The sequence below is a fragment of the Zootoca vivipara genome, chromosome Z1, assembly GCF_965207765.1.
Source record: "Zootoca vivipara chromosome Z1, rZooViv2.hap1.1, whole genome shotgun sequence".
In the NCBI taxonomy this organism is placed as follows: Eukaryota; Metazoa; Chordata; class Lepidosauria; order Squamata; family Lacertidae; genus Zootoca; species Zootoca vivipara.
In genome coordinates, this window is record NC_142583.1 from 36,143,101 (window position 1) to 36,165,859 (window position 22,759).

General features: G+C 37.8%; 1 protein-coding gene across 4 annotated transcripts in view; it reads left to right on the forward strand.

Annotated features, from left to right (window-relative positions):
- FBXW7 (F-box and WD repeat domain containing 7) overlaps positions 1–22,023 on the forward strand; it is a 117,262-nt gene extending 95,239 nt beyond the window's left edge. For all 4 annotated transcript variants that reach the window (XM_035114048.3, XM_060278658.2, XM_035114052.3 and 1 more), the window contains 7 exons: positions 7,018–7,141; positions 8,701–8,837; positions 10,462–10,575; positions 12,268–12,449; positions 13,627–13,852; positions 17,793–18,003; positions 20,153–22,023. In XM_035114048.3, coding sequence (XP_034969939.1) covers positions 7,018–7,141; positions 8,701–8,837; positions 10,462–10,575; positions 12,268–12,449; positions 13,627–13,852; positions 17,793–18,003; positions 20,153–20,421 — 1,263 coding nt within the window. In that variant the 3' untranslated portion in view covers positions 20,422–22,023. The remainder of the gene's footprint in view (positions 1–7,017; positions 7,142–8,700; positions 8,838–10,461; positions 10,576–12,267; positions 12,450–13,626; positions 13,853–17,792; positions 18,004–20,152) is intronic.
- Positions 22,024–22,759: the final 736 nt, after the last annotated feature.

Consider the following 22,759-nt stretch of genomic DNA (forward strand, 5'->3'; position numbering starts at 1 on the left):
ATCTATGCGTTATTGCCATGAAGAATAATAGCTGAAAGATTTTCACATACAAATATGCTAAGTTAATAAGTCAACTGTGCATATATGCTTTCGTATTACTGATTGCCAATAATGCTCCAAGGGCATCAAAACATCAGCAAGGCTTTAGGCAGCTACTGCCAAACCTTTAGCTAGTTCTTGCATTGCTCTTGATTAAAACACAGGATTGATAAAAGGAAATTTCAGCAGCATTCTGCATCACACTGAGAACTAATTTAGTCCCCACACCCACATCTCTTGGCATGGCTTAATGATCACTGTTTTTAAGAGTATGTTATTTATACTCTAGGGCAGATAGTTTTTTTAAAATGTGTGTAATAAGTTTTGCCCAATCCAACCCTTCACCCTTTGAGGTTTGTTGTTGTTTGGTTGCCTAGCACCCTACCTACGCTAGCAAGACATCAGCTATATCATATTTAACTCACTGGAACTTTCTAAACAAACATAGCCATGACCTGGATTCCTGCGTATTTTGCAAATGACAAAGGTTTACTAAATTCAGCATTGGGATTCAAGATTCTATTCTTCCTACAGCCTACATGGCTGTGACACTTTTAAAAAAAGTTTCCCACTTGTCACCAGGAGTTCAAACAGATGGTGGCAACAAACCTGGTATGGTAAACCTGGTTTCCTTGGGGCTTGTTTGGTTAGTTGGAACTGCAGCAGTAGCCTCCCAGCAAGGGTCATCACTTCCACTTCCTGTGAAAGGGAAGTTGGGATTGTCAGAAGCCGGATTGGTTCTGCTGGTGCATGTGCACAGCCCTGACATCACCACCACTTCACCCTTCCCTTTTCCAGGAAGCAACAGCAGTACCACCACCAAGAGGTTATTGCTGTGGCCCCGACCTACTGAATGAGCCACTCCTGCTTGTACACCATGTTGCTGCATATTCAGTCCTGCTTCCTAGTTGCCTATGTTGTATGACATAATGGCCCATCTGTTGAGGAGGCATCATTATAGGATGCAGTATTTTATTTCTCAGGCTTTCTGCCATTACTTGTTGCCACTTATTCAAGCCTCAACCAATCAGAAATGTTCTTGTGTAGCTACAATGATTGTGTTTTTAAATTGATTGCTGGGTTTATTCGTTAAATTTTGTTCATTTTTTTACATTTAATTAATTTATTTTTTAATTTAAATGGTTGTGAGATGCTGTAGAAATCAGCCCTATGATATAAAGGCTAAAAAGAAAACCAGTTTGCTGCATTGTTGTCCCTTTAGCAAAATGTTGCTTTAGGTGTGAAAACACCTTTTACAGTGCTTGAACAGAGTGATCCCCCCAAGACACCATGATCAGTTGGCATATAGATCATTGTTTTTTAAAGGAGAGACTAGACAACCACCTATCAGTGATGTTATGTTAGTAGAATCCCTGCACTGGCAAGGGCTTGGACTAGATGATCTTTGATGTAGTTTACAATTATATGATTCTAAAAAACTCAAAAGGCTCTTTTGTCCAACAGGTTTGTTGGATTCTTAATGATATCTCTCTTTTTACACATACCACTGCCAAGGATGCCCTTTTTTCCTTTTTGATAGTAGGTGGGCAAAAAACTACAAAGACATGAGAAAACATCACCACCTACAATCATGCTAGGCATGATGTCTTAGAGAGAACTTGTTAAATTCTCTCTTTCCTGTAGTTTTTGTTAATTATTGAAAGTTACTTTAATGAATGTAATGTGTCCTAAAGACATTCATACTAGTTTTCTAAATAAAATATTAGAGTGAAAAACACTTGCCTTAAATTCTCTAACAGAGTGTTTGGCTAAAGTAACCTTTCCAATGGCATCGTTATGGCTGCAGCAAAGAGACCAGGTTGCCAGGGGGTGGGATATATGTTTCTGTTTGATATCATACAATTAAGGTGTGTATTGCTAATCAGAGGAAAAGGCTGATATATCATTTTCAGTGCAAGAGGTAATACTGGTATATTGGTTTGGGTAGACTATACAATTAAGAATTCATTGTTGGCCATTTGTTCTGTATATATTTTTAAAAAATTAGATTTTAAAGTTTTATTATACTTCTGTGATTTTGCTGTGCACCACCTTGGTAAATAAAATTAGGGATACTGGGGAAGTGCTGTCATTCCTGCGAGATGAAAGAGCCAGATGTGTGGCACAGGTGAGAGAGAGGGTAATGATCATTCTCTCCTGCTAGTTTGATTTGCCTGGTTGGTTACACCATTGGACCACTCTTAATACACAACGGGAGCAGCAGCTGATTTATTGATTCCCCCACAAAGCTTCCAGGAGACTTGAGAATAAACCGCAGGGTTATACAACTGGTTTTTCTTCTGCTTGGCTTTGTACACCATTTTATCCAGACAAGAAATCTACAGGCTTGTCCTTCTCAATCCAAGAAAAGCTCCAGAGGCTATGTGCTGCTTGTGGCTTGGCATGGCTATTGATGTCTGAGCAAACATTTGTTTGTGCAGAAGTGCCAAACATAAAATGCTAATGTGGTTCTGTGCACAAGGGACTCTTAAACAAGGAACAGGCTTTCTGATCACATGCTATATGACTGGAAAGGAGTTGAGAAGAATCACTAAGAGTTCTTTCCTGGCATGACTGGCATCCCCTCATGCTTATTAAATCCACTGCATTTTGCGTAGCTTTTCATGGCAGAATTTTCACCCTGGTTTTGTTTGATGGTTTCCATTTTTTTAAGTATAATGTAATATATGTGAATATTTTAGGACCCACCTTATTCCTGTAACTTAAACACAACAATTTTTAATGTTGTGTTTTAATTGTTGTAACATGGGGTGAAGGGTGGGTAATAAACTGTAATAGTAATACTGTATATTTCCTTAAAATCCTAATATTCTCATAGAAGCATGACAGTAGTTTTCATAGAATCATAATTGGAAGAATCATCTAGTCTAGCCTCCTGCATTCAGGAAAATGCAGCTCTCCCTTACAGGGATCGAACCTGCAACTTTGCTGTTGTCAGCACCACTCTCTAACTAACTGAGCTTGTTGTTGTTGTTTAGTCGTGTCCGACTCTTCGTGACCCCATGGACCATAGCACGCCAGCTACAACTAACTGAGCTACAGTTTGTGAAACATAGTTTTTTACATTGTTTCTTACAGTTTTTTACATTGTTTCTTACAGTTTTTTACATTGTTTCTTACAGTTTTTTTACATTGTTTCTTTCTATGCGTACTGTTTCTGTTGTAGCTACTTACCTTATATATACAGTACACTGATTGCAAGAACCCAGAAATCTTGACTTGCCTGCAGTTTCTTTGTGCTAGTTCTATTTTCTGTACCCGCCCCCCCCCCACTCCTAGCTCACCTTCTAATTAGCTTGGTGCCATTTCTGAGCTCAGGGTACTTTCCTCTTTGCATTTTATGCAAAGTAAGTGCCACTGTGTTTAGTGGGATCTACTTCTGGATAAGTAAGTGTACTTATGAGGGCAGCCTGAGAGAGCTTTGGAAGTTTAAGCCTAGGGGAACTCAGCTGCCAACACTCTTTTCCTAAGCAATTTTTTATTATTATAAAAAGCAGGCAATGAGTAGCTGGCAGCAGCAGAGGTCTTGTACACTTCTTTCTTAAGGCTTGGGTGTTCATAAGTTTGCTCAGAAGTGTCCTTTACAAGCCCTCCAGATCACAGTGGCAGCTTTTAATTGTCTTTTGGCCAAGGAGACCTTGGACAGCAGAATCTCCATGCATCTGACTGGTGATGGATGCTTCCTGAGCATGCTCAGTCTCATCCAAAATTTGAGACTCTTTGGGTCTGTATGTAATCGGCCAAGGTAAAATTTCAAAACTTGATTTCTGACCCATCTACACTCCTTCTGAAATGATTGCCCCCTAGTCTTAGTTTTTGAGCGCTCTTTAAAAAGAAAAAAAAATCACATAGGAGTACCATTTATTTTATGAATTGTTACACTTCTTTCATGAAAAATGCAGTGAAATAAGATAGAAAACCAATAATTTAAATTATTTATCATTTCTTAGCTAGAGAAGAATTGCTGTTTGCACCCTGTGGTTGTTGGATTTTTGTGTTTGTTTTTGCCATGACATTTTTCTTTTATACTCTGGTTTCTCTTTAGATTCTATAAATCATTTGCATTTTTTTTGACATTTTCTCTCTTTCACAATTGTCTAGCTCAGTTGTTGATTTTAGTTATCAAACAAATGTTTAGGTATATAAAGCCCTTTATTCTTAAGATAAAGAGTCTGTTTAAAATCCCTCCATGGGAAGAGTGGCTGTCATGTGTTTACAAAGGAAGCCTTGATTTTATCAACCACAGGAGGAGCAGATGTACCATGTGACTATGCATATAAGAAGCCTCAGGGCACACAAAGGCATTAGATTTAAACTGCGGGGAAATATTAGGCCATTTGAGCAACAGTATCAGCTACTGCAATGGTTCTGAGATCCTAAAGGCTGGGATTGTATGACTACAGTCATACCTCGGGTTACAGATGCTTCAGGTTGCGTCTTTTCGGGAAGTACCCGAATAGGTTACTTCTGGGTTTCGGTGCTTGCGCATGTGCAGAAGTGCTAAATCGTGCTTTCCGCATGTGCAGAGGCACCAGATTGTGACCTGCGCGTGCCCAGACGCGGCGCTGCAGGTTGCAAACTCTGCGGTTTGCGAACGTGCCTCCCACACAGATCACGTTCACAACCCGAACGTCCATTGTACTTTTAACAACTACCACCTACCAATGTTAAATATTGCCCCCGGCCTAAGACCTTTAAACATCATTAAATATTTCCCTTTTATTGTGTCCCTTTCCACTTCCCATTTTTTCCCAACATGTGTTAGATTATAAATCTCTTGTACAGCACTAATAAATTGAGACATGTGAAATAATTGTGTAGTTTTTATATCACACTTCTACCATTTTATTACTCCCATCCATACCTTTATCTGAAATACAGCCAAATCTCGGTTGTCGAACGTAATCCGTTCCCGGAAGCCCGTTTGGCTTCCAAAATGTTCGACAACTGAGGCGAGACTTCTGTTTGGCTGCAGGAGCTTCTTGCGCTAAAGCGGAAGCCGTGTTGCACGTTCAGCTTCTGAAAAACATTCTAAAATTGGAACACTTCCAGGTTTTCGGCATTCGGGAGCCAAAACGTCCCAAAATAGAGCTGTTTAGGAACCAGGGTTTGACTGTGCACCATTCTTTGATTTCAAACGTTACATTTAAACTGCAGTATGCAAAACTCATTTTTAAATTGGCCTCCACCGAAGCAAAAGAAAACACAGTGTTGCCATGATGAACATTTCCAAAGAAATGCTGCAAAAGAGGATGCTAGTCAATTAACAGATTTTTTTTTGAGGGGGGAGACAGTGGGAAAGTGGCCATTCTACTATGTAATGATCACCACTCTGTCTTGCCTTTTTTGTATGTATCCAGTTTGTACTGTCTGTATTCAAGCTACCTAAGTTCTATATCTTAAAGAATAATTAAGATTAACAATAGAATATTATTGGATTTGAAACTGATTTTATGTATCTAATTGCTGTTTAACAGAATTTCTATACCATTTGATTCGAAGCAGTTTACAAGAAATATTGAAATTATCGGTTAAAACAGCTAAAAACAATTCAAAACATTTAAAAATAATTAAAATAAACAGTAAGAGATTAAAACATGTCAACTTCTATATGTCTGGATAGACTTGCGTAGACAAATATGCTTTAAGCAGGCACTGTAGAAAGAGTACAAGAAAGGTGTCTGCTTGATGTCAACCAGGAACAAGGTTATCATTATGATGCCTCTGCCCTGGGCTCCCCTCTGCCCAACAACTTCAGAATAATCCTTGCTGTAGGGCATGCAGCAGAAAACAAGGAAGGGCTGCCGTATCCTCCACCCACCCCCATATTCAGCTCAGACCCCTCTCAAGCAGTTGCCTTCTTCATATACCAGCAGGCAGCAAAACAAATGCAGCAGCAATGGAAGGATTCCCACATTCCCCCCCCCCCCACACACACCTCCACATTTTCAAAGTTTCTCAGACCTGCTGACTGTTCCTTGTGGCCAGCAGGCAGCAAAATAAGTGAAAGGTGATTCTCTCATTTCTTCCTCCACCTCAGCACATACACTTTTCTAAGTCTTAGCAAAGGGGATTGCAGGAGACATTCAAGAGGGGGAAGAGCTTAACCCTTTTCCACGACTGTGGAGCAGTGGAGGATGTGCAGTTAAACACTGCCTCCCAAATCAGACTACCACCCCACAACCCGGTAGGCTGCTTTAAACTTTTAAATCCATGGGAAATACACTGATTCCTCAGTCTGGTCCAACACTGCCAACTTCATTTATCTCTCTGTGCATGTTAGACTGCTGAAGTAGGGACAGTCTTTCCATTTTCTTGAAACAGGTAGGTAGCTGTGTTGGTCTAACGTAGTTGAAACAGAATAAAAAAAATCCTTCCAGCAGCACCCGAGAGACCAACTAAGTTTGTCATGGTATGTTGTGTGCATGCACACTTCTTCAGATACCACTCAAAAGCTCATACCAATGACAAACTTAGTTGGTCTCTAAGGTGCTGCTGGAAGGAATTTTTTAATTTTGTTTCATTTTCTTGAAGTCTTCTAATTTTTCCTGCTCTTTTTTTGTCCAACTGGACCATGTACCTTTGATCACTTGTTTCATATATCCAGCTACTGTACAGAGAATACTGGTACACCCTTTTCACACAGGTTAAACAAGTATTATGCAGTTATCGTTTTGTTTGCTTTTCTTGGAAAACTTTATTTTACAAAGTCATTGCGTTAAACTAAATTATCAGTTCTGTCCCATATTCATGTGGTATTTATGACCCCACTAGTATGTCTTAATAGATCATCCTTCTGTCTTCGCTTCTCTGATTTTAACAGTATGTTCTACTAATGCATCCACTGTGCTTATGTTAATCTTTGGCTATATGAATATACAAGACACAGTACATTCCCTGAAGTACAGCAACCTGAATGAGTTTAATCTTCGCTTCTTCTTTTCTTCTTCTTTTAAGTTGGCTCTGTATGTGCTTTCATTCCTGGAACCCAAGGACCTGCTGCAGGCAGCACAGACATGCCGATACTGGAGAATTCTGGCAGAAGACAATCTTCTGTGGAGAGAGAAGTGCAGAGAGGAGGGTAAAGTTCATTAAACTATTAATTCAATTATTAAAGTTGGTTTTTGTAAAAATAAGATTTTTCAATGTCCTTTATGGAAAAACAATTCAACATGTTTTGTGCATTGTGCTTGGTCTATGTGGTACGTGTATCTTCACCAGCAATAAAAATCTATATATGTGTCAGTTGCAGGCTAAATTAACTGTACTTTGTATAAATTAATGAACTGTGCAGGTTAGGAAGCAGAATTGTTTTAAATCCAATAGAAATAGAGGGTTCAAAAAACTCAAAAGGTGAAGCCTACCAAGTGCAAGCAAAACTTCTATTTGGCAGTTGTGTTCTCAGCCAATAATCCCTTGAAGGAAAGCAAGAAGTGGTTTTTTTAGTGGTTTCTTATCAATTGCACAATCTGGTTAGGTGAGAATTTTCAAAGGTGCCTAAACAAATCAGAAAGCCAGTGTTAATTAAATTCAGTGCCTTTCTACCATATACTGTACTTTTGTGAAACTACTTCAAGGCAACTTACGAAAATAAGCTCTTGCTTGTTGTTGTTTTTCCCTGGAGAAAATAGAAAGTTAAGAAAGACTCTCCAGATGTGAAACCTGGCTGTTGTGTTAAAGGCTGACCAAGTGGATGAAATTGGAGCAGCTTTCTCTGTACATTAAAAAAAAAAGTCTGTTGGTACTTATTGCTAGGATTGTGAGATCAAATGGCTAGAAAACAAACAGACTCTAAGAGGTGGATGTTTATCCACATGTTCCAGCAACCAGAGTTTCAAGCTAGTAATGAGATGCACCAGAGGGTAAATAGAGAGGATAGAGAGGATAACACAGAACCTAAGACTATCTTTGTAAAAAGAATGAAAGAAAGAGATCACAGAATCATTGAGCTGGGATATACAAAACCTTTGCCAGAAACAGTGCTTAAAACCACTTAAGATAATTTTTTAAAAAATAATTAGTGTCAGTGGCATAAAATTCTGAATCCAAGTGCCCAAAGGAAATAATTAAATAAGTAGTATGAGATGCTACACTAAATCTGGGTTAGCTCAGCAGACATAAGCAGCAAGAAACAGTCTGCTGATCTCAAGAAAACAATTCTTAGAACTATGGAAGGCTTGAAAATGAAACCAATATATGATTGATAATCTTTGAATAAAATGGAGTTTTGAGATGTAACAGCTGATACTTAAGAAGAGATGATGGGACTGAGTTGGTGAGGATATGTGGATAGATACTCCGTATAGGCTTTTCAGGTAGATACTTAAAGGGCAATGAATATTGGTGAAAGCAGCTTCTGCCAACCTGGTGCCCAGCAGATATTTTGGACGTCATGTCAGCCCTGTCCATTGGCCAATACTGGCTGACGCTGATGGGAGTTGCAGCTTAAAACATCTGGAGAGCACCAGGCTGGGAAAGGCTGGATTAAAGTACAGAACAGATTTGGACAGAGTGTTATCAGCTGGGGAGTAATGTTAGAGTATAGCAAAGTTTCTAATAGTTTATTCTCTTGGAAGGAAGGGTGTGAGAGAGCGGAAACTGACATTTGTTGCCTGTTTCTGATTTTTGGTTTTAATATAGGAATTGATGAACCATTACATATCAAGAGGAGAAAAGTAATAAAACCAGGCTTTATTCATAGTCCATGGAAAAGTGCTTACATCAGACAGCACAGAATTGATACTAACTGGCGGCGAGGAGAACTTAAATCTCCTAAGGTAACCATCTTTGAACAAAGAATAATATATAATGAATTAAGTTGGATTGGGGCTTATTCTTGTTTAATAGCAGCCAAATTGTTTCTGACATTTTTAAAAGACACCAAAACTTTTAAAAGGAACTTTCAAACTCTTAAGGTTTTAGCATTTGTTGCATTTCACCATTATCTTTTGTCATAGCCATAAGTGTTTTAACTCATAAAACTGAGTGTGTATTGGGGTGTTGCGTATTCTTAGAACATTAGGTGGCTATATGATCCAGATTCATTGAATGCATGTGCATATGCTTACATTTCCTATATGACCCCATCTGTTGATATATCCATCCTTTGAATCACATCTCTGCTATTTTATGCAGTCACCAAGAATCATAGGGTTATAGAGTTGGAAGGGACTCCGAGCGTCATCTAGTCCAACCCCCTGAAATGCAGGTTTGGGTTGTGATAACTCAGTTGTCAAAGGAAAAGTAAATAGTCTGAAAGGCAGGGGGAACTTGTGTTGGAGTAGTGTGCAGGTTTATATTATAATCCAGTGGTCTCCTCAAGCCTTTACTTCATCTAGATCAAGTGGGTGAATGCCATTGACATCTTAGAAATGAAAGGTACCACACTTGGGTCACCAACCATAGTGGTATGGGAAAAATACACTCCACCTCTACTGTTTAGTAACAGAGCCTTAGCCCGGTAGGAGCCCCATAGAAAGTGCAGCACTCTGCACACTGTGACACATCCCCCCCCATGGGGATCCTGCAGATACATAAGACTCTCACTATCCTGTCCATGCATCACAATGACACGTATTTCATTACAGTATTTGCATTATAAAATGAAGTAATTTCCAACATACACAATGTAATACCTGATTTGATGAAAGGTTTTGCGTCTTCTTTCATATTGTACAAAGAGTACAACTCCTTCCTCCACTCAAACTAATTGCCAAGGCGACTTACTACAATTTAGTTTGTGCTAACAAACTTGGGTGGGACTATATATTACTACTTATCCAATAGTATTATGGTTAGTCATGGTTTTGTGAAACTTTTTTAATGCCTTAGAGATTAAGCACTAAGTAATTCTAACCATGAGAATATTTAACTAAGGCAGATTAAAAATGCAGCATCAATCATTGTTTGGAAACCGCAGGAGATTGCTGCAAGCATGTTCTAGGAAGAAGAAAGAACTACAACTGGTGCCTTACTGCTTGCCAGAAAGGATATGGACTGTCCAGACCATATCATTCACCAGCCTGTATGAATGGAATAACTATCAAATACTAGCAAGCCTTTTGATATGCAAATGGTTGCTACAGGGATTGTGCTTTTGCCTTTTTCAGTAGTAGGAGATGATGTTAAGGTGGATGTTAAGGTGTTAAAGAGTCAGTAGCTACTTGTCCATGCAAGTAAGTAAGTAAGTGATAATTTGCATGGTTGCAACAGACCAAAAAAAGTAAAATTGTTTGGTAGCAAGAAAAATTGCAGCATTAAGAAGAAAAATCTAGTTTGTTCCTGTTGGTAAACTAGGTTTATGCGTGAAAAGCAGTAATAACTAAAAATTATAAGAATCTAATCTATAATTTCTATGCATGAGTAGTAGTGAAGTATATGTAAATTCTTCTATATTGTCAGGTGCTCAAAGGTCATGATGATCATGTGATCACTTGTCTACAGTTCTGTGGCAACCGAATAGTGAGTGGCTCTGATGATAATACATTAAAGGTTTGGTCGGCAGTTACAGGAAAGGTAAGCCAAACTGTTTATTGTATTCTACCGGTAATCAAATTCATCCTAAATATGTTGACGGAATTTTTCCTGATCAGACATACATTAGCTGCATGCTACTTCCTCTCCCATTCTGAAACTGAATTATGGCTTGTTCTAAACTATAGATCCCAGTTAATGTCCAAGCCGGGCCACTGAGTGTTAACTCATACTGGCTAGTAATTCTTGAATTCTGTTACCCAAACTTCATCAGAAAAGCACAAGAAAAGCTTTAAAGTATATGAGCCAGGTCAACAAAAAGCTGTTCTTTCACCAGTGCAAGAGATTGGAGGGTTTCTTTTGGGAGGATAAGAAATGCTACAGAACTTACTGTCTCAGCACTGCATGAACTCTACTGCACATGTCTAGCAGAACAGCAACAAGGATTCCCTTCCTTTGGCTCCCAATTTACTGGATCCAACTCATAAATATTATATGTCAAGATATTTTTGTAGTATTCTTACATTTATTCACCTTTTAAACTATGATAGTTTCAAATACTTTATCCTATTGAAAATGTTGTTTGATTTTTTGATAAAAACTTGTATTGTTAAAAGTTACCTTGTGTGCTCTACCAGAGTCACAACTCATACACCATTAGAAATAAATGGTGGTTCTTTGACAGTTATTTTGCTATGGAATCATTTGCCACATGTTTTCCAGTGAATATCAATATATGTTTATCATTTCTGTGTCTGATGTATATTTTACCAACATGTATCATGTTTCTAAATGTTTCTCTGTCTGTCTTGTATTCTTTTATATGAATCCAATGTTATCAATGGTAATTTGTTAGCAATCCTCTATCTAAGCTTGCGTTCTCATATTCCAAATGGTAGAGGGACTTCAGTAACAAATGTAAGACTTTTGTTAAACACTGGCAGTGAATTAGACTTGAAATAAAGCTGGAAAGTCATTCAGTAGAATTCACTGAGAACAGATTACACAAATAATGGCTGTCCTTGATAGTCAACCAAATTGTGGTTTCCAGAGCCCCACTTTCCCCTTCACTACGATCCAGTTTATGTCTACTGTGTCCAATGGGACGAACTCCCATTGGAGTCAAAGCCAGTGCTGCTGTGTACTTCAACAGCAGATGCTACCCTTACTGGAAGTTAATACATCTAGGATTAGGATTAGGCTGCTGGTCTCTGCTCTTTATCTGTACTTCTGGTTGAAGTCAGGGGCAGTGCCCATCTTCCGTCCCCACAGTCCATGCTTGGAGCTGCACTACAGAGGACTTTGGAAGCTCAGTACAGTTGCCAACAGTACAGTTGCCAACTTCAAAGTTGAGGTTTACAATCCCGTTTGAAGATGGGAAGGAGGGTTGGGAACTGACTGTGGTTTTTATACACACCCACAGCTGCTTTTTCCTTTCACTAAAATCCTGACATGAAAGGTATTGCCTCATGTAAAATTTACAAATCCAGATACGACTTACATTTTTCAGTGTGGGAATGGGGGAAAGTGAGACACTCCCCATCTCCATTTATAAATGCAATGCTGTTGCGTTTGAATTATGATATAATCACTTACCTCCCAGTGTAGTAGCTTCGTAACAAATTATAGAACATCATTGTGTGAAATATGTATGAAGAGTTGGGTAAATTCATCTATCTTTTGTCATCTGTCCTCTTTGTCTAAATGGTAACCATGACAAATGCTTGCTTTCAGTGTCTAAGAACACTTGTTGGACATACAGGTGGAGTTTGGTCATCACAAATGAGGGACAATATAATCATCAGTGGATCTACAGACCGAACCCTTAAAGTGTGGAATGCAGAGACCGGAGAGTGTATACATACATTATATGGGCATACCTCAACTGTGCGTTGCATGCATCTGCATGAAAAAAGGTAACTGTTTATCAACAATTGTAATTTGGTTACTTCTTCAGCTTTCCTGTACTTTACATTAAATCAAGCTTAATTAAGTTTCAGTTGTAACAAACAAATCAATCAATATAAGCTTCAAAAACTTAATTGCAAAAAATTAATATTTTAATATAAATCTATTCATACAATCTGAAATAAATAATGAATAAATAAATAATCCTTACATTTGTAATGAGTTTTTATGCACAAATTTAGGGGGGGGGGAACCCAATCACATAGAAAACATTGCAAGGAGAAAAGGGGGAGAAGACCTGAAAAGTGCAGGAATAGAACCACAAGGTGGATATTTAATCATGTAATCAGATAATTATTTTCTACTAATAGCCTCTTTTCTTATATAGCCATCCTACTTGTTAGTGTGGTAAAATCACCTCACTTTAATTGATAAAAGGAAAGGCTCTTTCTTTCTCTGCTCGTCTAAACATTACTTTAAGTTTTTACTCAATTTAATAATTGCCTTTTTAACACTGAATTTCTTGCGTCAAAAGTAGACAGAGTTGTAGCTTCTAAGTCCAGGTCTTAAAATAGAAAAAGAGCAAAAGTTTTAAGCGGAAAAGGGGAGAACTAAAGATGACATTCCAGATGCAATTTTGCTTTAAAAAGAATATTAACATATCAATTGCAAACCCATTATTAAAAGACATGTGACACATGCGGATAGTTTTGAACTGGGGTAGTTCATGAACCTGTAATCTTCATAGGCTGATTATTCTGTACCAGTTAAGGAGAAGTGATAAAGGGGAAAGACATCTCTAAAGGCCAGATCCACATTGGTAGGTTAATACTAATGTTGCTTCAAGGACATTAGCAGGTGCACTTCATTTCTAAGATTCTCAGATGGTAAACATAGGTTTGTTGATCCAAAGCTACTAACAGCTTGCTGCTGGTGAGGATAAGGCTGTCAAATATGTTATGAGGAGTGGCATTAGAAAACCAAGCTTGCTTATATTTTTCAGTCTTAAAATCTGGTGCCAAGATTTCAGAAGCAATGGTTGTAGCCACTGTGTCTGTCAATAGGAATGGGTTAATTACCTACTTTTATACATAGAACTTATTTAGGCCGCCGTCTGAACTAAATAAAATTAAAATGGCCACAAAACTAAATGCAGCTTTTGTTTTTCCTTTTTCCCCCTCCTAGAGTTGTCAGTGGGTCTCGAGATGCTACCCTGAGAGTTTGGGACATAGAGACAGGCCAGTGTTTACATGTTCTGATGGGTCACGTAGCTGCAGTCCGGTGTGTACAATATGATGGCAGGAGGGTTGTTAGTGGAGCATATGATTTCATGGTCAAAGTATGGGATCCAGAAACTGAAACCTGTCTACACACCTTGCAAGGGCATACTAATAGAGTCTATTCATTACAGGTAAGCATACTGCATCTGGTGCTATAAGTGTCCTTCAGTTTTCCACTAATAGTTATGGATGCCGAATGGAATATTTGCTGAGTAGCCAGCAAATAATAAAAGTGAACCATGTTCTATGCATCCTTGGTTTCCTTTCTCTTCTGTCCTTTGTCTCTCTAGTCCTCTTAATTACATTATAAGCTTTAAATAAAGAGAGCTTGACAATGTGTTCCTACAATGCTGTGAGAGCAACTTTGGTAGCTATCTTAGCTTGCATTGTAGGAAAGGTCAACCGTATCCACATTTATCTTACATTTCATTCATTTAAAACCTGTCTTTCTTCCCAGATGGGCGCACTTGCAATCATACAAACCACAATCCAAAATTATCCATTACCAAACTCTACAACAAAACCACACACTGGTTTTGTTTTAATGATGCTTCTGTTTACTTTTAATTTTGGTAGTTATTGCTGTTTTTGATGTTTAATATTACTTTGGGGCAGAAAGGCAATTTATAAAATATTTTTAATAATTAAAATAGAACACAGATTCAGGATTAACCGGAGAAGTTTTAATATACTTCCTTAAAGGCCAATGGGAAAAAAACATACAGGCAGCAAAGGGGACAGTATTCAATAGGTAAGGGAGGAGTCATTGTCAAAATGATTCTGCCCCTTGTAGATGCCAGTCTCACTGAGCATGGCGCCATCATATTATCATAATGCATTGCGAGATATACTCTGGATGGCACCTTGGGCCCTAATCATTTAGGCATTTAACCATTTAGATTAGTACCAGCACCTTCAGTTCAGCTCAAATAAATGGCATATGATCCATGCAACTAATATTGGTTATTAACTGGCTTGGGGAGAAGGTTAGAGATTTGATCCACTGTTAGCATGGTGTTTCCAGATAGCAGAACCAGTAAACAAAAGAACATTTTTATCTGCTAATTCATCTTTAGAACATTCTGGTGCTTGACTTTGTAGAACATCCTCTAAACAGAGTGATGATAAATGTCAATGAAGGAAGGAATAGAAATCTATTAATCGCCTGTATTTAAGTTGACCAAGTAGCTGTCCTTGCCATTTTAGCTTGTTATTCACATAAAAGAGTGAATTCAGGTATTATTAGAGCCAGGGTATGGAAAATATAAAGAGCTATTTTTGTTGGTATAGTGCAGTGTTGCACCAACCAGGAAAATAGGTTTTCTCCAAATAAATTGCGCTACTGGCATTTAAATAAACTAGAGCTCAATACTTTTAGTGAAACCTATACACAAAGCATTGAAATAGTTCATTTGGTAATTATAAAAAGTTGAGTTTCAGGAGTTTTATATTAATTGTTTTCCTTGCCTCACACACATGTTTAAAATAAAATTTCTGCTAAAATGTTTAATGTATGTATAACATCATTAATTTGCATGATATGTTCTAATTCAGGGGTCAGCAAACTTTTTCAGCAGGGGCCGGTCCACTGTCCCTCAGACCTTGTGGGGGGCCAGACTATATTTTGAAAAAAAAATGAACGAATTCCTATGCCCCACAATTAACCCAGAGATGCATTTTAAATAAAAGGACACATTCTACTCATGTAAAATTATGCTGATTCCCGGACCTTCCGCGGGCCAAATTTAGAAGGTGATTGGGCCGCATCTGGCCCCCGGGCCTTAGTTTGGGGACCCCTGTTCTAATTGAATCTTTTGGGTCATAGTTATTTCAACTTAAAATAGATCAAGGTGCGCCATACATAAGATTGAGAATTATTGGGAAAAAGGACAAAAAGGGAGGGCTAAATTTACAGTGCTTCCTTTTTCTCTGATTCTAATGTGTTGGGGAGAGTGAGACTTGATGAATCACTTGTGAGGTTGTATTGTTGAGGCATTTTAAATGAACTGTGTCAGATTGTGCAGTTTTTCTTTTCCTTAGACATGGATGCTCATCTCAAAAAGCTTTATAAGAGCATGCTATATAGCTGCATTGGTTCAATGAACACTTGGTTCCTTGAGAGTCAATGCGGTTTAGTGGCCAAATTGTGCTGTGAAATTTATCTGGGAAGATCTAGGTTACAGCCCACACTTAAGCATAAAACTCACTTGTTGGTTCAGGTTGTAAGGATAAAATGAAGGGGGGGGGAGGAGAGCACATGTACAGTTTTACTCCTTGAAAGAAGTGTGGGATAAAAATGTAATATATGAAAAATTAAACAAATGGGGTTCAGCTGTTAGTTAAGTTGGTGTTACTAAAACAGAGTTAAAGTAGTATCCAGTATTCCAAATGGACCCTATTAAATTAGGATAATGGAAAATTCATTAAAATACTTTAAAAAAGGATTGTAAGTGGTATTGATGATTGCTATATATACTAAAAATAATTGCAGGCCAAAAACTTATTTATAATATATATTAAACTGTAAAAAATATTTAGTGCAATTATAATAGATAAATAGAATAAAGCTTAATTGATACAGATAAGCTCATTTCATCTGCTAAATTGCTTGGTCATATCTTTCATCACTCTTGAATATCAGAGGTGGTCTTTTAGCTTGCCTACTGGTACTCTAGCTTTGTATGGATTGAAAAAGCTTAAGCAGAAGAATAAACAGCAATTCTTAGATATGCTAGAACTCCTGGACTAGACTTACATGCACATTATAAATAATGAGTAAATAATCCTGTAGGCCCTCCATAAGTACAAGATGAGTTTCACTCATGTGCAGAATGAGTTTTACCCCTCTTTGCTACTGCCTTGGGGAAATGTAGCTTATTTGAACACTGTAGTCTGACTGCTTTAAGTTGCTTTGCTACATATGAAAACCTGTGCATTTACAGATGTACCACTTTAATTATGTGATGCATATAACAACCTTCAAATTGTAATTTACAAAAGCCCATCCTTTCATCATTGGTAGTATAAGAATAAATAAAAACATAATCTGGCATTAATTTAATTTTGGATCTAAAGGCTCCAAAGGCCTGCCTGTTCATAGAGGAAGGAAACTTTTATGTTCTTCTCATGAGTTTGACTAGGATATTTCTCATTGCCAATAAATTTGCTTTTTTATATAACTTCACTTTACAGTAATTGTTTCTTTGAGAAGATTGAATGGAGGATAAAAATAAGTAACCATTTAATCAAAGCTTTGATTACTAGATGAGAGCACCATATTTAATTGTTCCATCTGTTCTATGGTTATTAATGTAAAATATTTCCTATTAAGGTAGTAAGCATGATATTAGAAATATTAATATTTCATCATTGTAAGATATATTGACATTTTAACTCATCACTGTATGCTTCAATTCCTTGTGGTTATCAGCAGTCTGTATTTTGGGGTGAATGCCAGATTTTTAGGGATTCTTTTGGGGGGGGAATGGGGACTGTTCCTGCTGTTGCTGTATGCCTTTCAATCTTAATTTGTTATTAGGCAAGGGCAAGATATATTTGGTTGATCAAGCTATAAATTTAAACCAATCAAAGCTTGCATCTGTATTAAAATATTTTTTTAATACACAGCATTAACAGGTAATATTAAAATAATATGCAAGGATGCAAGGAAAGATTGCTCTGGATTAGCCCTTTTCTATTTGAAAGTGAAGTGGGACATATTACAGATCATCTTTGTGATTTAGGGAAACGCTTGTGTATCTGTAAGTAAGGTGCCAGCTAGTTTGGCCATAGTCACTTGTTCCAGATACATGTGGAGTAGTTCCTTGAGCAATTTGAGTCACAGCCTAGCATTATGTTTGGATATCAAGAATTTAAACCAGAGAAGCTGGGTTTAGGCAGCAGTGAGCAATCTGAAATGACCTTACTGTTTCTGAAAGTATATCAGAAATGCTTATATCTTTTACATATCTAGCTATGTATGGGATTGTAGAAGTAAACAAAATCAGTGTTTACAGATTTTTTAAAAAACAATAAATATATATTAATTTAGTTCACATTTCCCCCCCTTAGTTTGATGGTATCCATGTGGTGAGTGGGTCTCTTGACACTTCAATCAGAGTTTGGGATGTAGAGACCGGAAACTGCATTCACACATTAACAGGCCACCAGTCGTTAACAAGTGGGATGGAACTCAAGGACAACATTCTTGTCTCTGGGAATGCAGATTCCACAGTCAAAATCTGGGATATCAAAACAGGACAGTGTTTACAAACGTTGCAAGGTAAGCTTCTCATGGTCTTGTGGAACTAAATGTAAAATTCTCACAGGACAACTTCTTCTTTGGCAATCACTCGTATCCAAGTAAGATTGTCTTCCATAAACATGGTTTTAACAATGGGTCCGTAAGTGACTGTGGTATTAGCGACTCTACACATGTGGTTATAAATTGAACACATGCTTAAGATCTGAATACAATAAAGAGGATAGGCTCATCTGTTGGTGGGAAATGAATATGGGGGGGAATACTCACTTTTGCATTTTCTAACTCTATTGTTCTATCTTGATATCTTTGAATGATTTGTTCTGTTGTAATAGTTTCTTTACACTGGCAAGAAAAGCATAATAAATGGCAGTCAGATATGCTATGATAGCAAAGAGGAAGGAACTAGTTTGTCCTAAGCAATTAAATACTTACCCATTGAGAGAGAGGTCATAGGAATTTTGACACCCGTAAGCATCCTGTCTGAATTCATAATTGCTCATCCATGGCAGTGAAGCATTCTGGAGTGCTTTCTGCCCAAACCCCCAGTTGCCACCCAAAAGGTAGAAAAGGTACTTTGACTCTGCAGTGGGTCACTTTGACTCCACCCCTCCCTCAGTTCTTTCCTACAGAATTAGGTGGTTTTCCTACAGGTGGTTTTCCTACAGAATTAGTTTCTGACCAGGATATTATGCCCTGGGCTTTCAAAAGACGCCTTGCAGGTGCAGAATGTCTGCATGTCTTGGAACCTTTCTCTGGAAAGAGACCAGCTGGCCATGTTGCGTAATTAAAACTGAAGTATTCTACAGGATAAAATTAACACTAGAGAAGTGCTTCAATTGTACATTTAGCCAAGCTGTGTTCTAAATGAGTACCTAGTACTTTGAAGAAAAGAAAGGAACATAAAAGAAAGGAACATATAAAATAAAACAAGAAAAACAAAGCTTCAGAATCAGACATATTCTCCCTCTTTGTCCTTGGGCATTGTATTTCTATGAACTGACTGTCAGTGGTTATGCACTAATCTAGTAGAAATATTTATTACTGAAGAAAACAGTCTGAGACAGTTGAAAATTTGGTCAGGTTACTTAATCTAATTTATTTACTCTAATAAACCACATTAATATGGAAAAAATGCAGTCATTAAAACAGCAACTCATTATTTTCATTCGGAAGTTATTGAGACATTCTAGTGGCTGGCTGGAGGTTAATTGGAAAGGCAGACAGTACATAAGAACACGCTGCCTCTTCCTATAAATCAAAAGGAATGATTTCAGAGTACGTGTGGCATTAAAAAAGGTGAGGAGTGGGGGAGAGAAAGAAAAATGTTAGTGTTTCTTTTGTTTTTTGCGTGGACATATATCGATAGATATATAGGCATATGCTTTTCAAAACAAGTGTTTAAAAATAGGAGTCTGTTTATTTAACATACTATCAGACTTAAAGTATGGTCTTTACAGGCTTTTACCCATAAGTTGTTATGGAAAGTCCATCATGCAGTTAAGCCAAATATTCTTATTATTATTATCAGACTGGAACCTTTTGTTAAAGTTTGGTTCTTCCTGTGGGTTGATGAGAAAATGTCATTAAGAAGGCAGTCTTGCAAATAAAAATCAAGAACTCACCACACACTGCTCTATTCTCCTCTCTTCCTTGCCACTGCTACATGAAAGAATGACTCACACAACTGCCACAGGGATGCATTGTTTTCCCCTAGTTGGAAAAGCACTATGGATGGATTTCAAATGGCAAAAGACGAGCAGCCTTCCCCATAGACCCCTCCTTCTACAGCCTGCATAGCTTTGCAAGGTCATCTTCAGATAGACAAGCACTGCCAGCCTGCTTTAAACAAGTCATTCTAGGATGACTCTCATTTTCTGTGCTCTCTTTCTTCTTGCCCAAGAAAGAGAAATCATGGTACCGTAGCTGCCACTGTATATCATGCTTTTCCTCAGGTGTGTAAAGTGCAGCACTATGACAGCTGTTAATCTCATATTGGTTTCTCTCTCATTTTCTCTCTGACGGGGTATTTTTAAGTGAGAAGTACTTCTTCAGTTGCTTCATTGGCTACTGGCAAATTTTCCTCTACTTTCTGTTTTTGATCCATTGATCAGATTACACACTAGCCTCTGACTGACATTCCTTTGTTTCCTGTCTTCAATTGCTTTAGGTCCCAACAAGCATCAAAGTGCTGTGACCTGTTTACAGTTCAACAAGAACTTTGTAATTACCAGCTCAGATGATGGGACTGTAAAACTATGGGACTTAAAAACGGGTGAATTTATCCGAAATCTGGTTACATTGGAAAGTGGAGGCAGTGGAGGTGTGGTATGGCGGATCAGAGCCTCTAACACGAAGCTAGTTTGCGCAGTTGGAAGCCGGAACGGGACTGAGGAAACCAAGCTGCTGGTATTGGACTTTGATGTGGATATAAAGTGAAGCTTGAAAATATTATTTTGTCCAGAAATGCAAATAATGTTCTATCCTCCCTCCCTCCCTCTGCAAAAAGGAAAAAAAATCCCTTGTCCTTGGTGGTGCAGGATGTTGGCTTGGGGCAACAGATCCTAAAGACCTACAGACTACGAAGGAGAAGACACAAAGTTGACGAACTGTAACTGACAAGAGAGGCATTTGCTGTCTCATTACATCGAAAGCTTCACTTTTGAATGGGGGCAGCTTTGCAAAATATGACTTTCCAAATCAAGCCAGGTGCAATTATTTCTTTTGTGTGTTCCTCTCAGTGCTCGTTGAGCATGGTGGAAACTTAAAAAGTTGTTATGATTCTTGTTAACCCTGTTCTTTTACCACGGAAGTCTAGAAAGGAGCTTCATACCTCCATTATTAGTTACTGATTGTCTTTCAAAGAAGAGAGCATCTGTGACAGCAAAGAGTCCTTTCCATGTGTGGAAAAGCTAAAATCTTACTGTGAATTGTTTTTGTACAGTTTTACAGCTTTTTTATGTTAATTTTGCCAACCATTGCCAATGTCAATCACAGTATTAGCCTCTGTTGATCTTATTAACTGTTGCTTCCATCTATGCTCTTCAATGCATAAGTTGCTCTGAGGTGGCAAGTTGTCCAGAATTTGGAGATTCCTCAGATGGTTTTAATACATGATGCTGGTGCTAGAAGTAGGTCTTCAACTCTGGGATTGTTGTCCCACCCCTGTACTGTATTCCCAGTGGCCAAACTTATTTATGCTGCTAAATGAAAGGAAAAAAAGCAAATTATTTTTATTTTTTTCTGCTGTGACGTTTTAGTCCCAGACTGAATTCCAAATTTGCTCTAGTTTGGTTACGGAAAAAAAAAGACTTTTTGCCACTGAAACTTGAGCCAACTGTGCCTCTAAGAGGCTGAGAGTGGAAGAGTTTCAGACAATTTAGAGTGAAGTTTGCTTGCAAGTAAAGAATTGAGAGTGCGTGCAAAGCTTTTTCTTTTCTTTTTTCTTTTCTTTTTTCTTCTGGGCAAAAATTAAAACACATTCCTTGGAACAAAGCTCTTGCGGCCTGTTCTGTGGGGAAACGTTTCTTTGTGAGGGCTGTGGTGAATGGAATAAACAGACATAATGAAACTGACAAGATGTTTTTTTTAAAAAAGAAACATACAACAATGAAAATAAATTGCTGGTCAGTCTTAGTGTTTTACAGAATTTGAGAAGAATAACTGTTACAGTTTTATGGTGGTGAGGAACTGACACAAGCAAAAGCGATTTGGTTTTTGTGGTAAAGTTGTCACATGAAAAAAAAATGCAATTGTCAATTGGTTTGCCTCATTCTCCAAGAGCCACAACTCAAGCTGAACTGTGAAAGTGGTTTAACACTGTATCCTAGGCGATCTTGTTTCCCCTACCCCCTCCTTTTTGGTTTATTTATAGTCTGATTTTTTTTTAAATCAGATTTCAGTTTGTTAATTTTAGTTATGTAACAACCTGACAGGATGGAGGAAAACAACCTTTAAAGGGATTGTGTCTATGATTTGATTCACTTAGAAATTTTATTTTCTTATAACTTAAGTGCAATAAAATGTGTTTTTTCATGTTAATATGTCTTCCTTTCAATAAATATCGTCATTTAGGTTTGGATCAAGCATAGGATTTGGCAGACACATAGATTCTTAAAACAATCATAGTTTAATTTTACTGAAAGCCTATTAATACGCAGGTGTGAAAGGTCTTTAACAAGCTGTTTTTCACAACTCAATTTTAAAGAAACTTCTTAAAATTTAAGAATCTGTGAGGAAAACTGTCTGAAAAGCAGCTGTTCTTTCTCCTTTTATGAGGGTTGTTGCCCTGCTTAATGAACACTGAATTTCTCATGGGGGTAATATAAAAAAAAAATATTCTGGAGCATGCTGGTAAAATATAAGCAAAACAAATGCAATTTGCACTGTGTACACAAACATGTTTCTTGAAGTTCTAACAGTTTCCTCTGAAAGAATTTTGAGATTGAGAACAGAGTATTAGAATTCATTCTTAATCTTGCTATGTATTTTGATTGACTGAAAGACAAAAAATTGTCATTCTCCCAAATCATGTCCCTTTGGGAGCAGGAAAGGGCCCTACGGAAAGCTGAGAGAGAAAGAAGGTAGCAATAGACTGTGTAAGAAGGATCTGCAAATGTGGCAGCTGCAGCAGCAGCAGTTACACCACTCACGAACCACATCTCAGACCTATTTGCCGGCAAGTCAGAGGGCCTGCGCAGGATGAGGAGAGGGGAGATTGTTCCATTGGGCCAGCAGAAATGTTTGTGCTGGTGGAATGCTCTTCTTAGTGCTATGT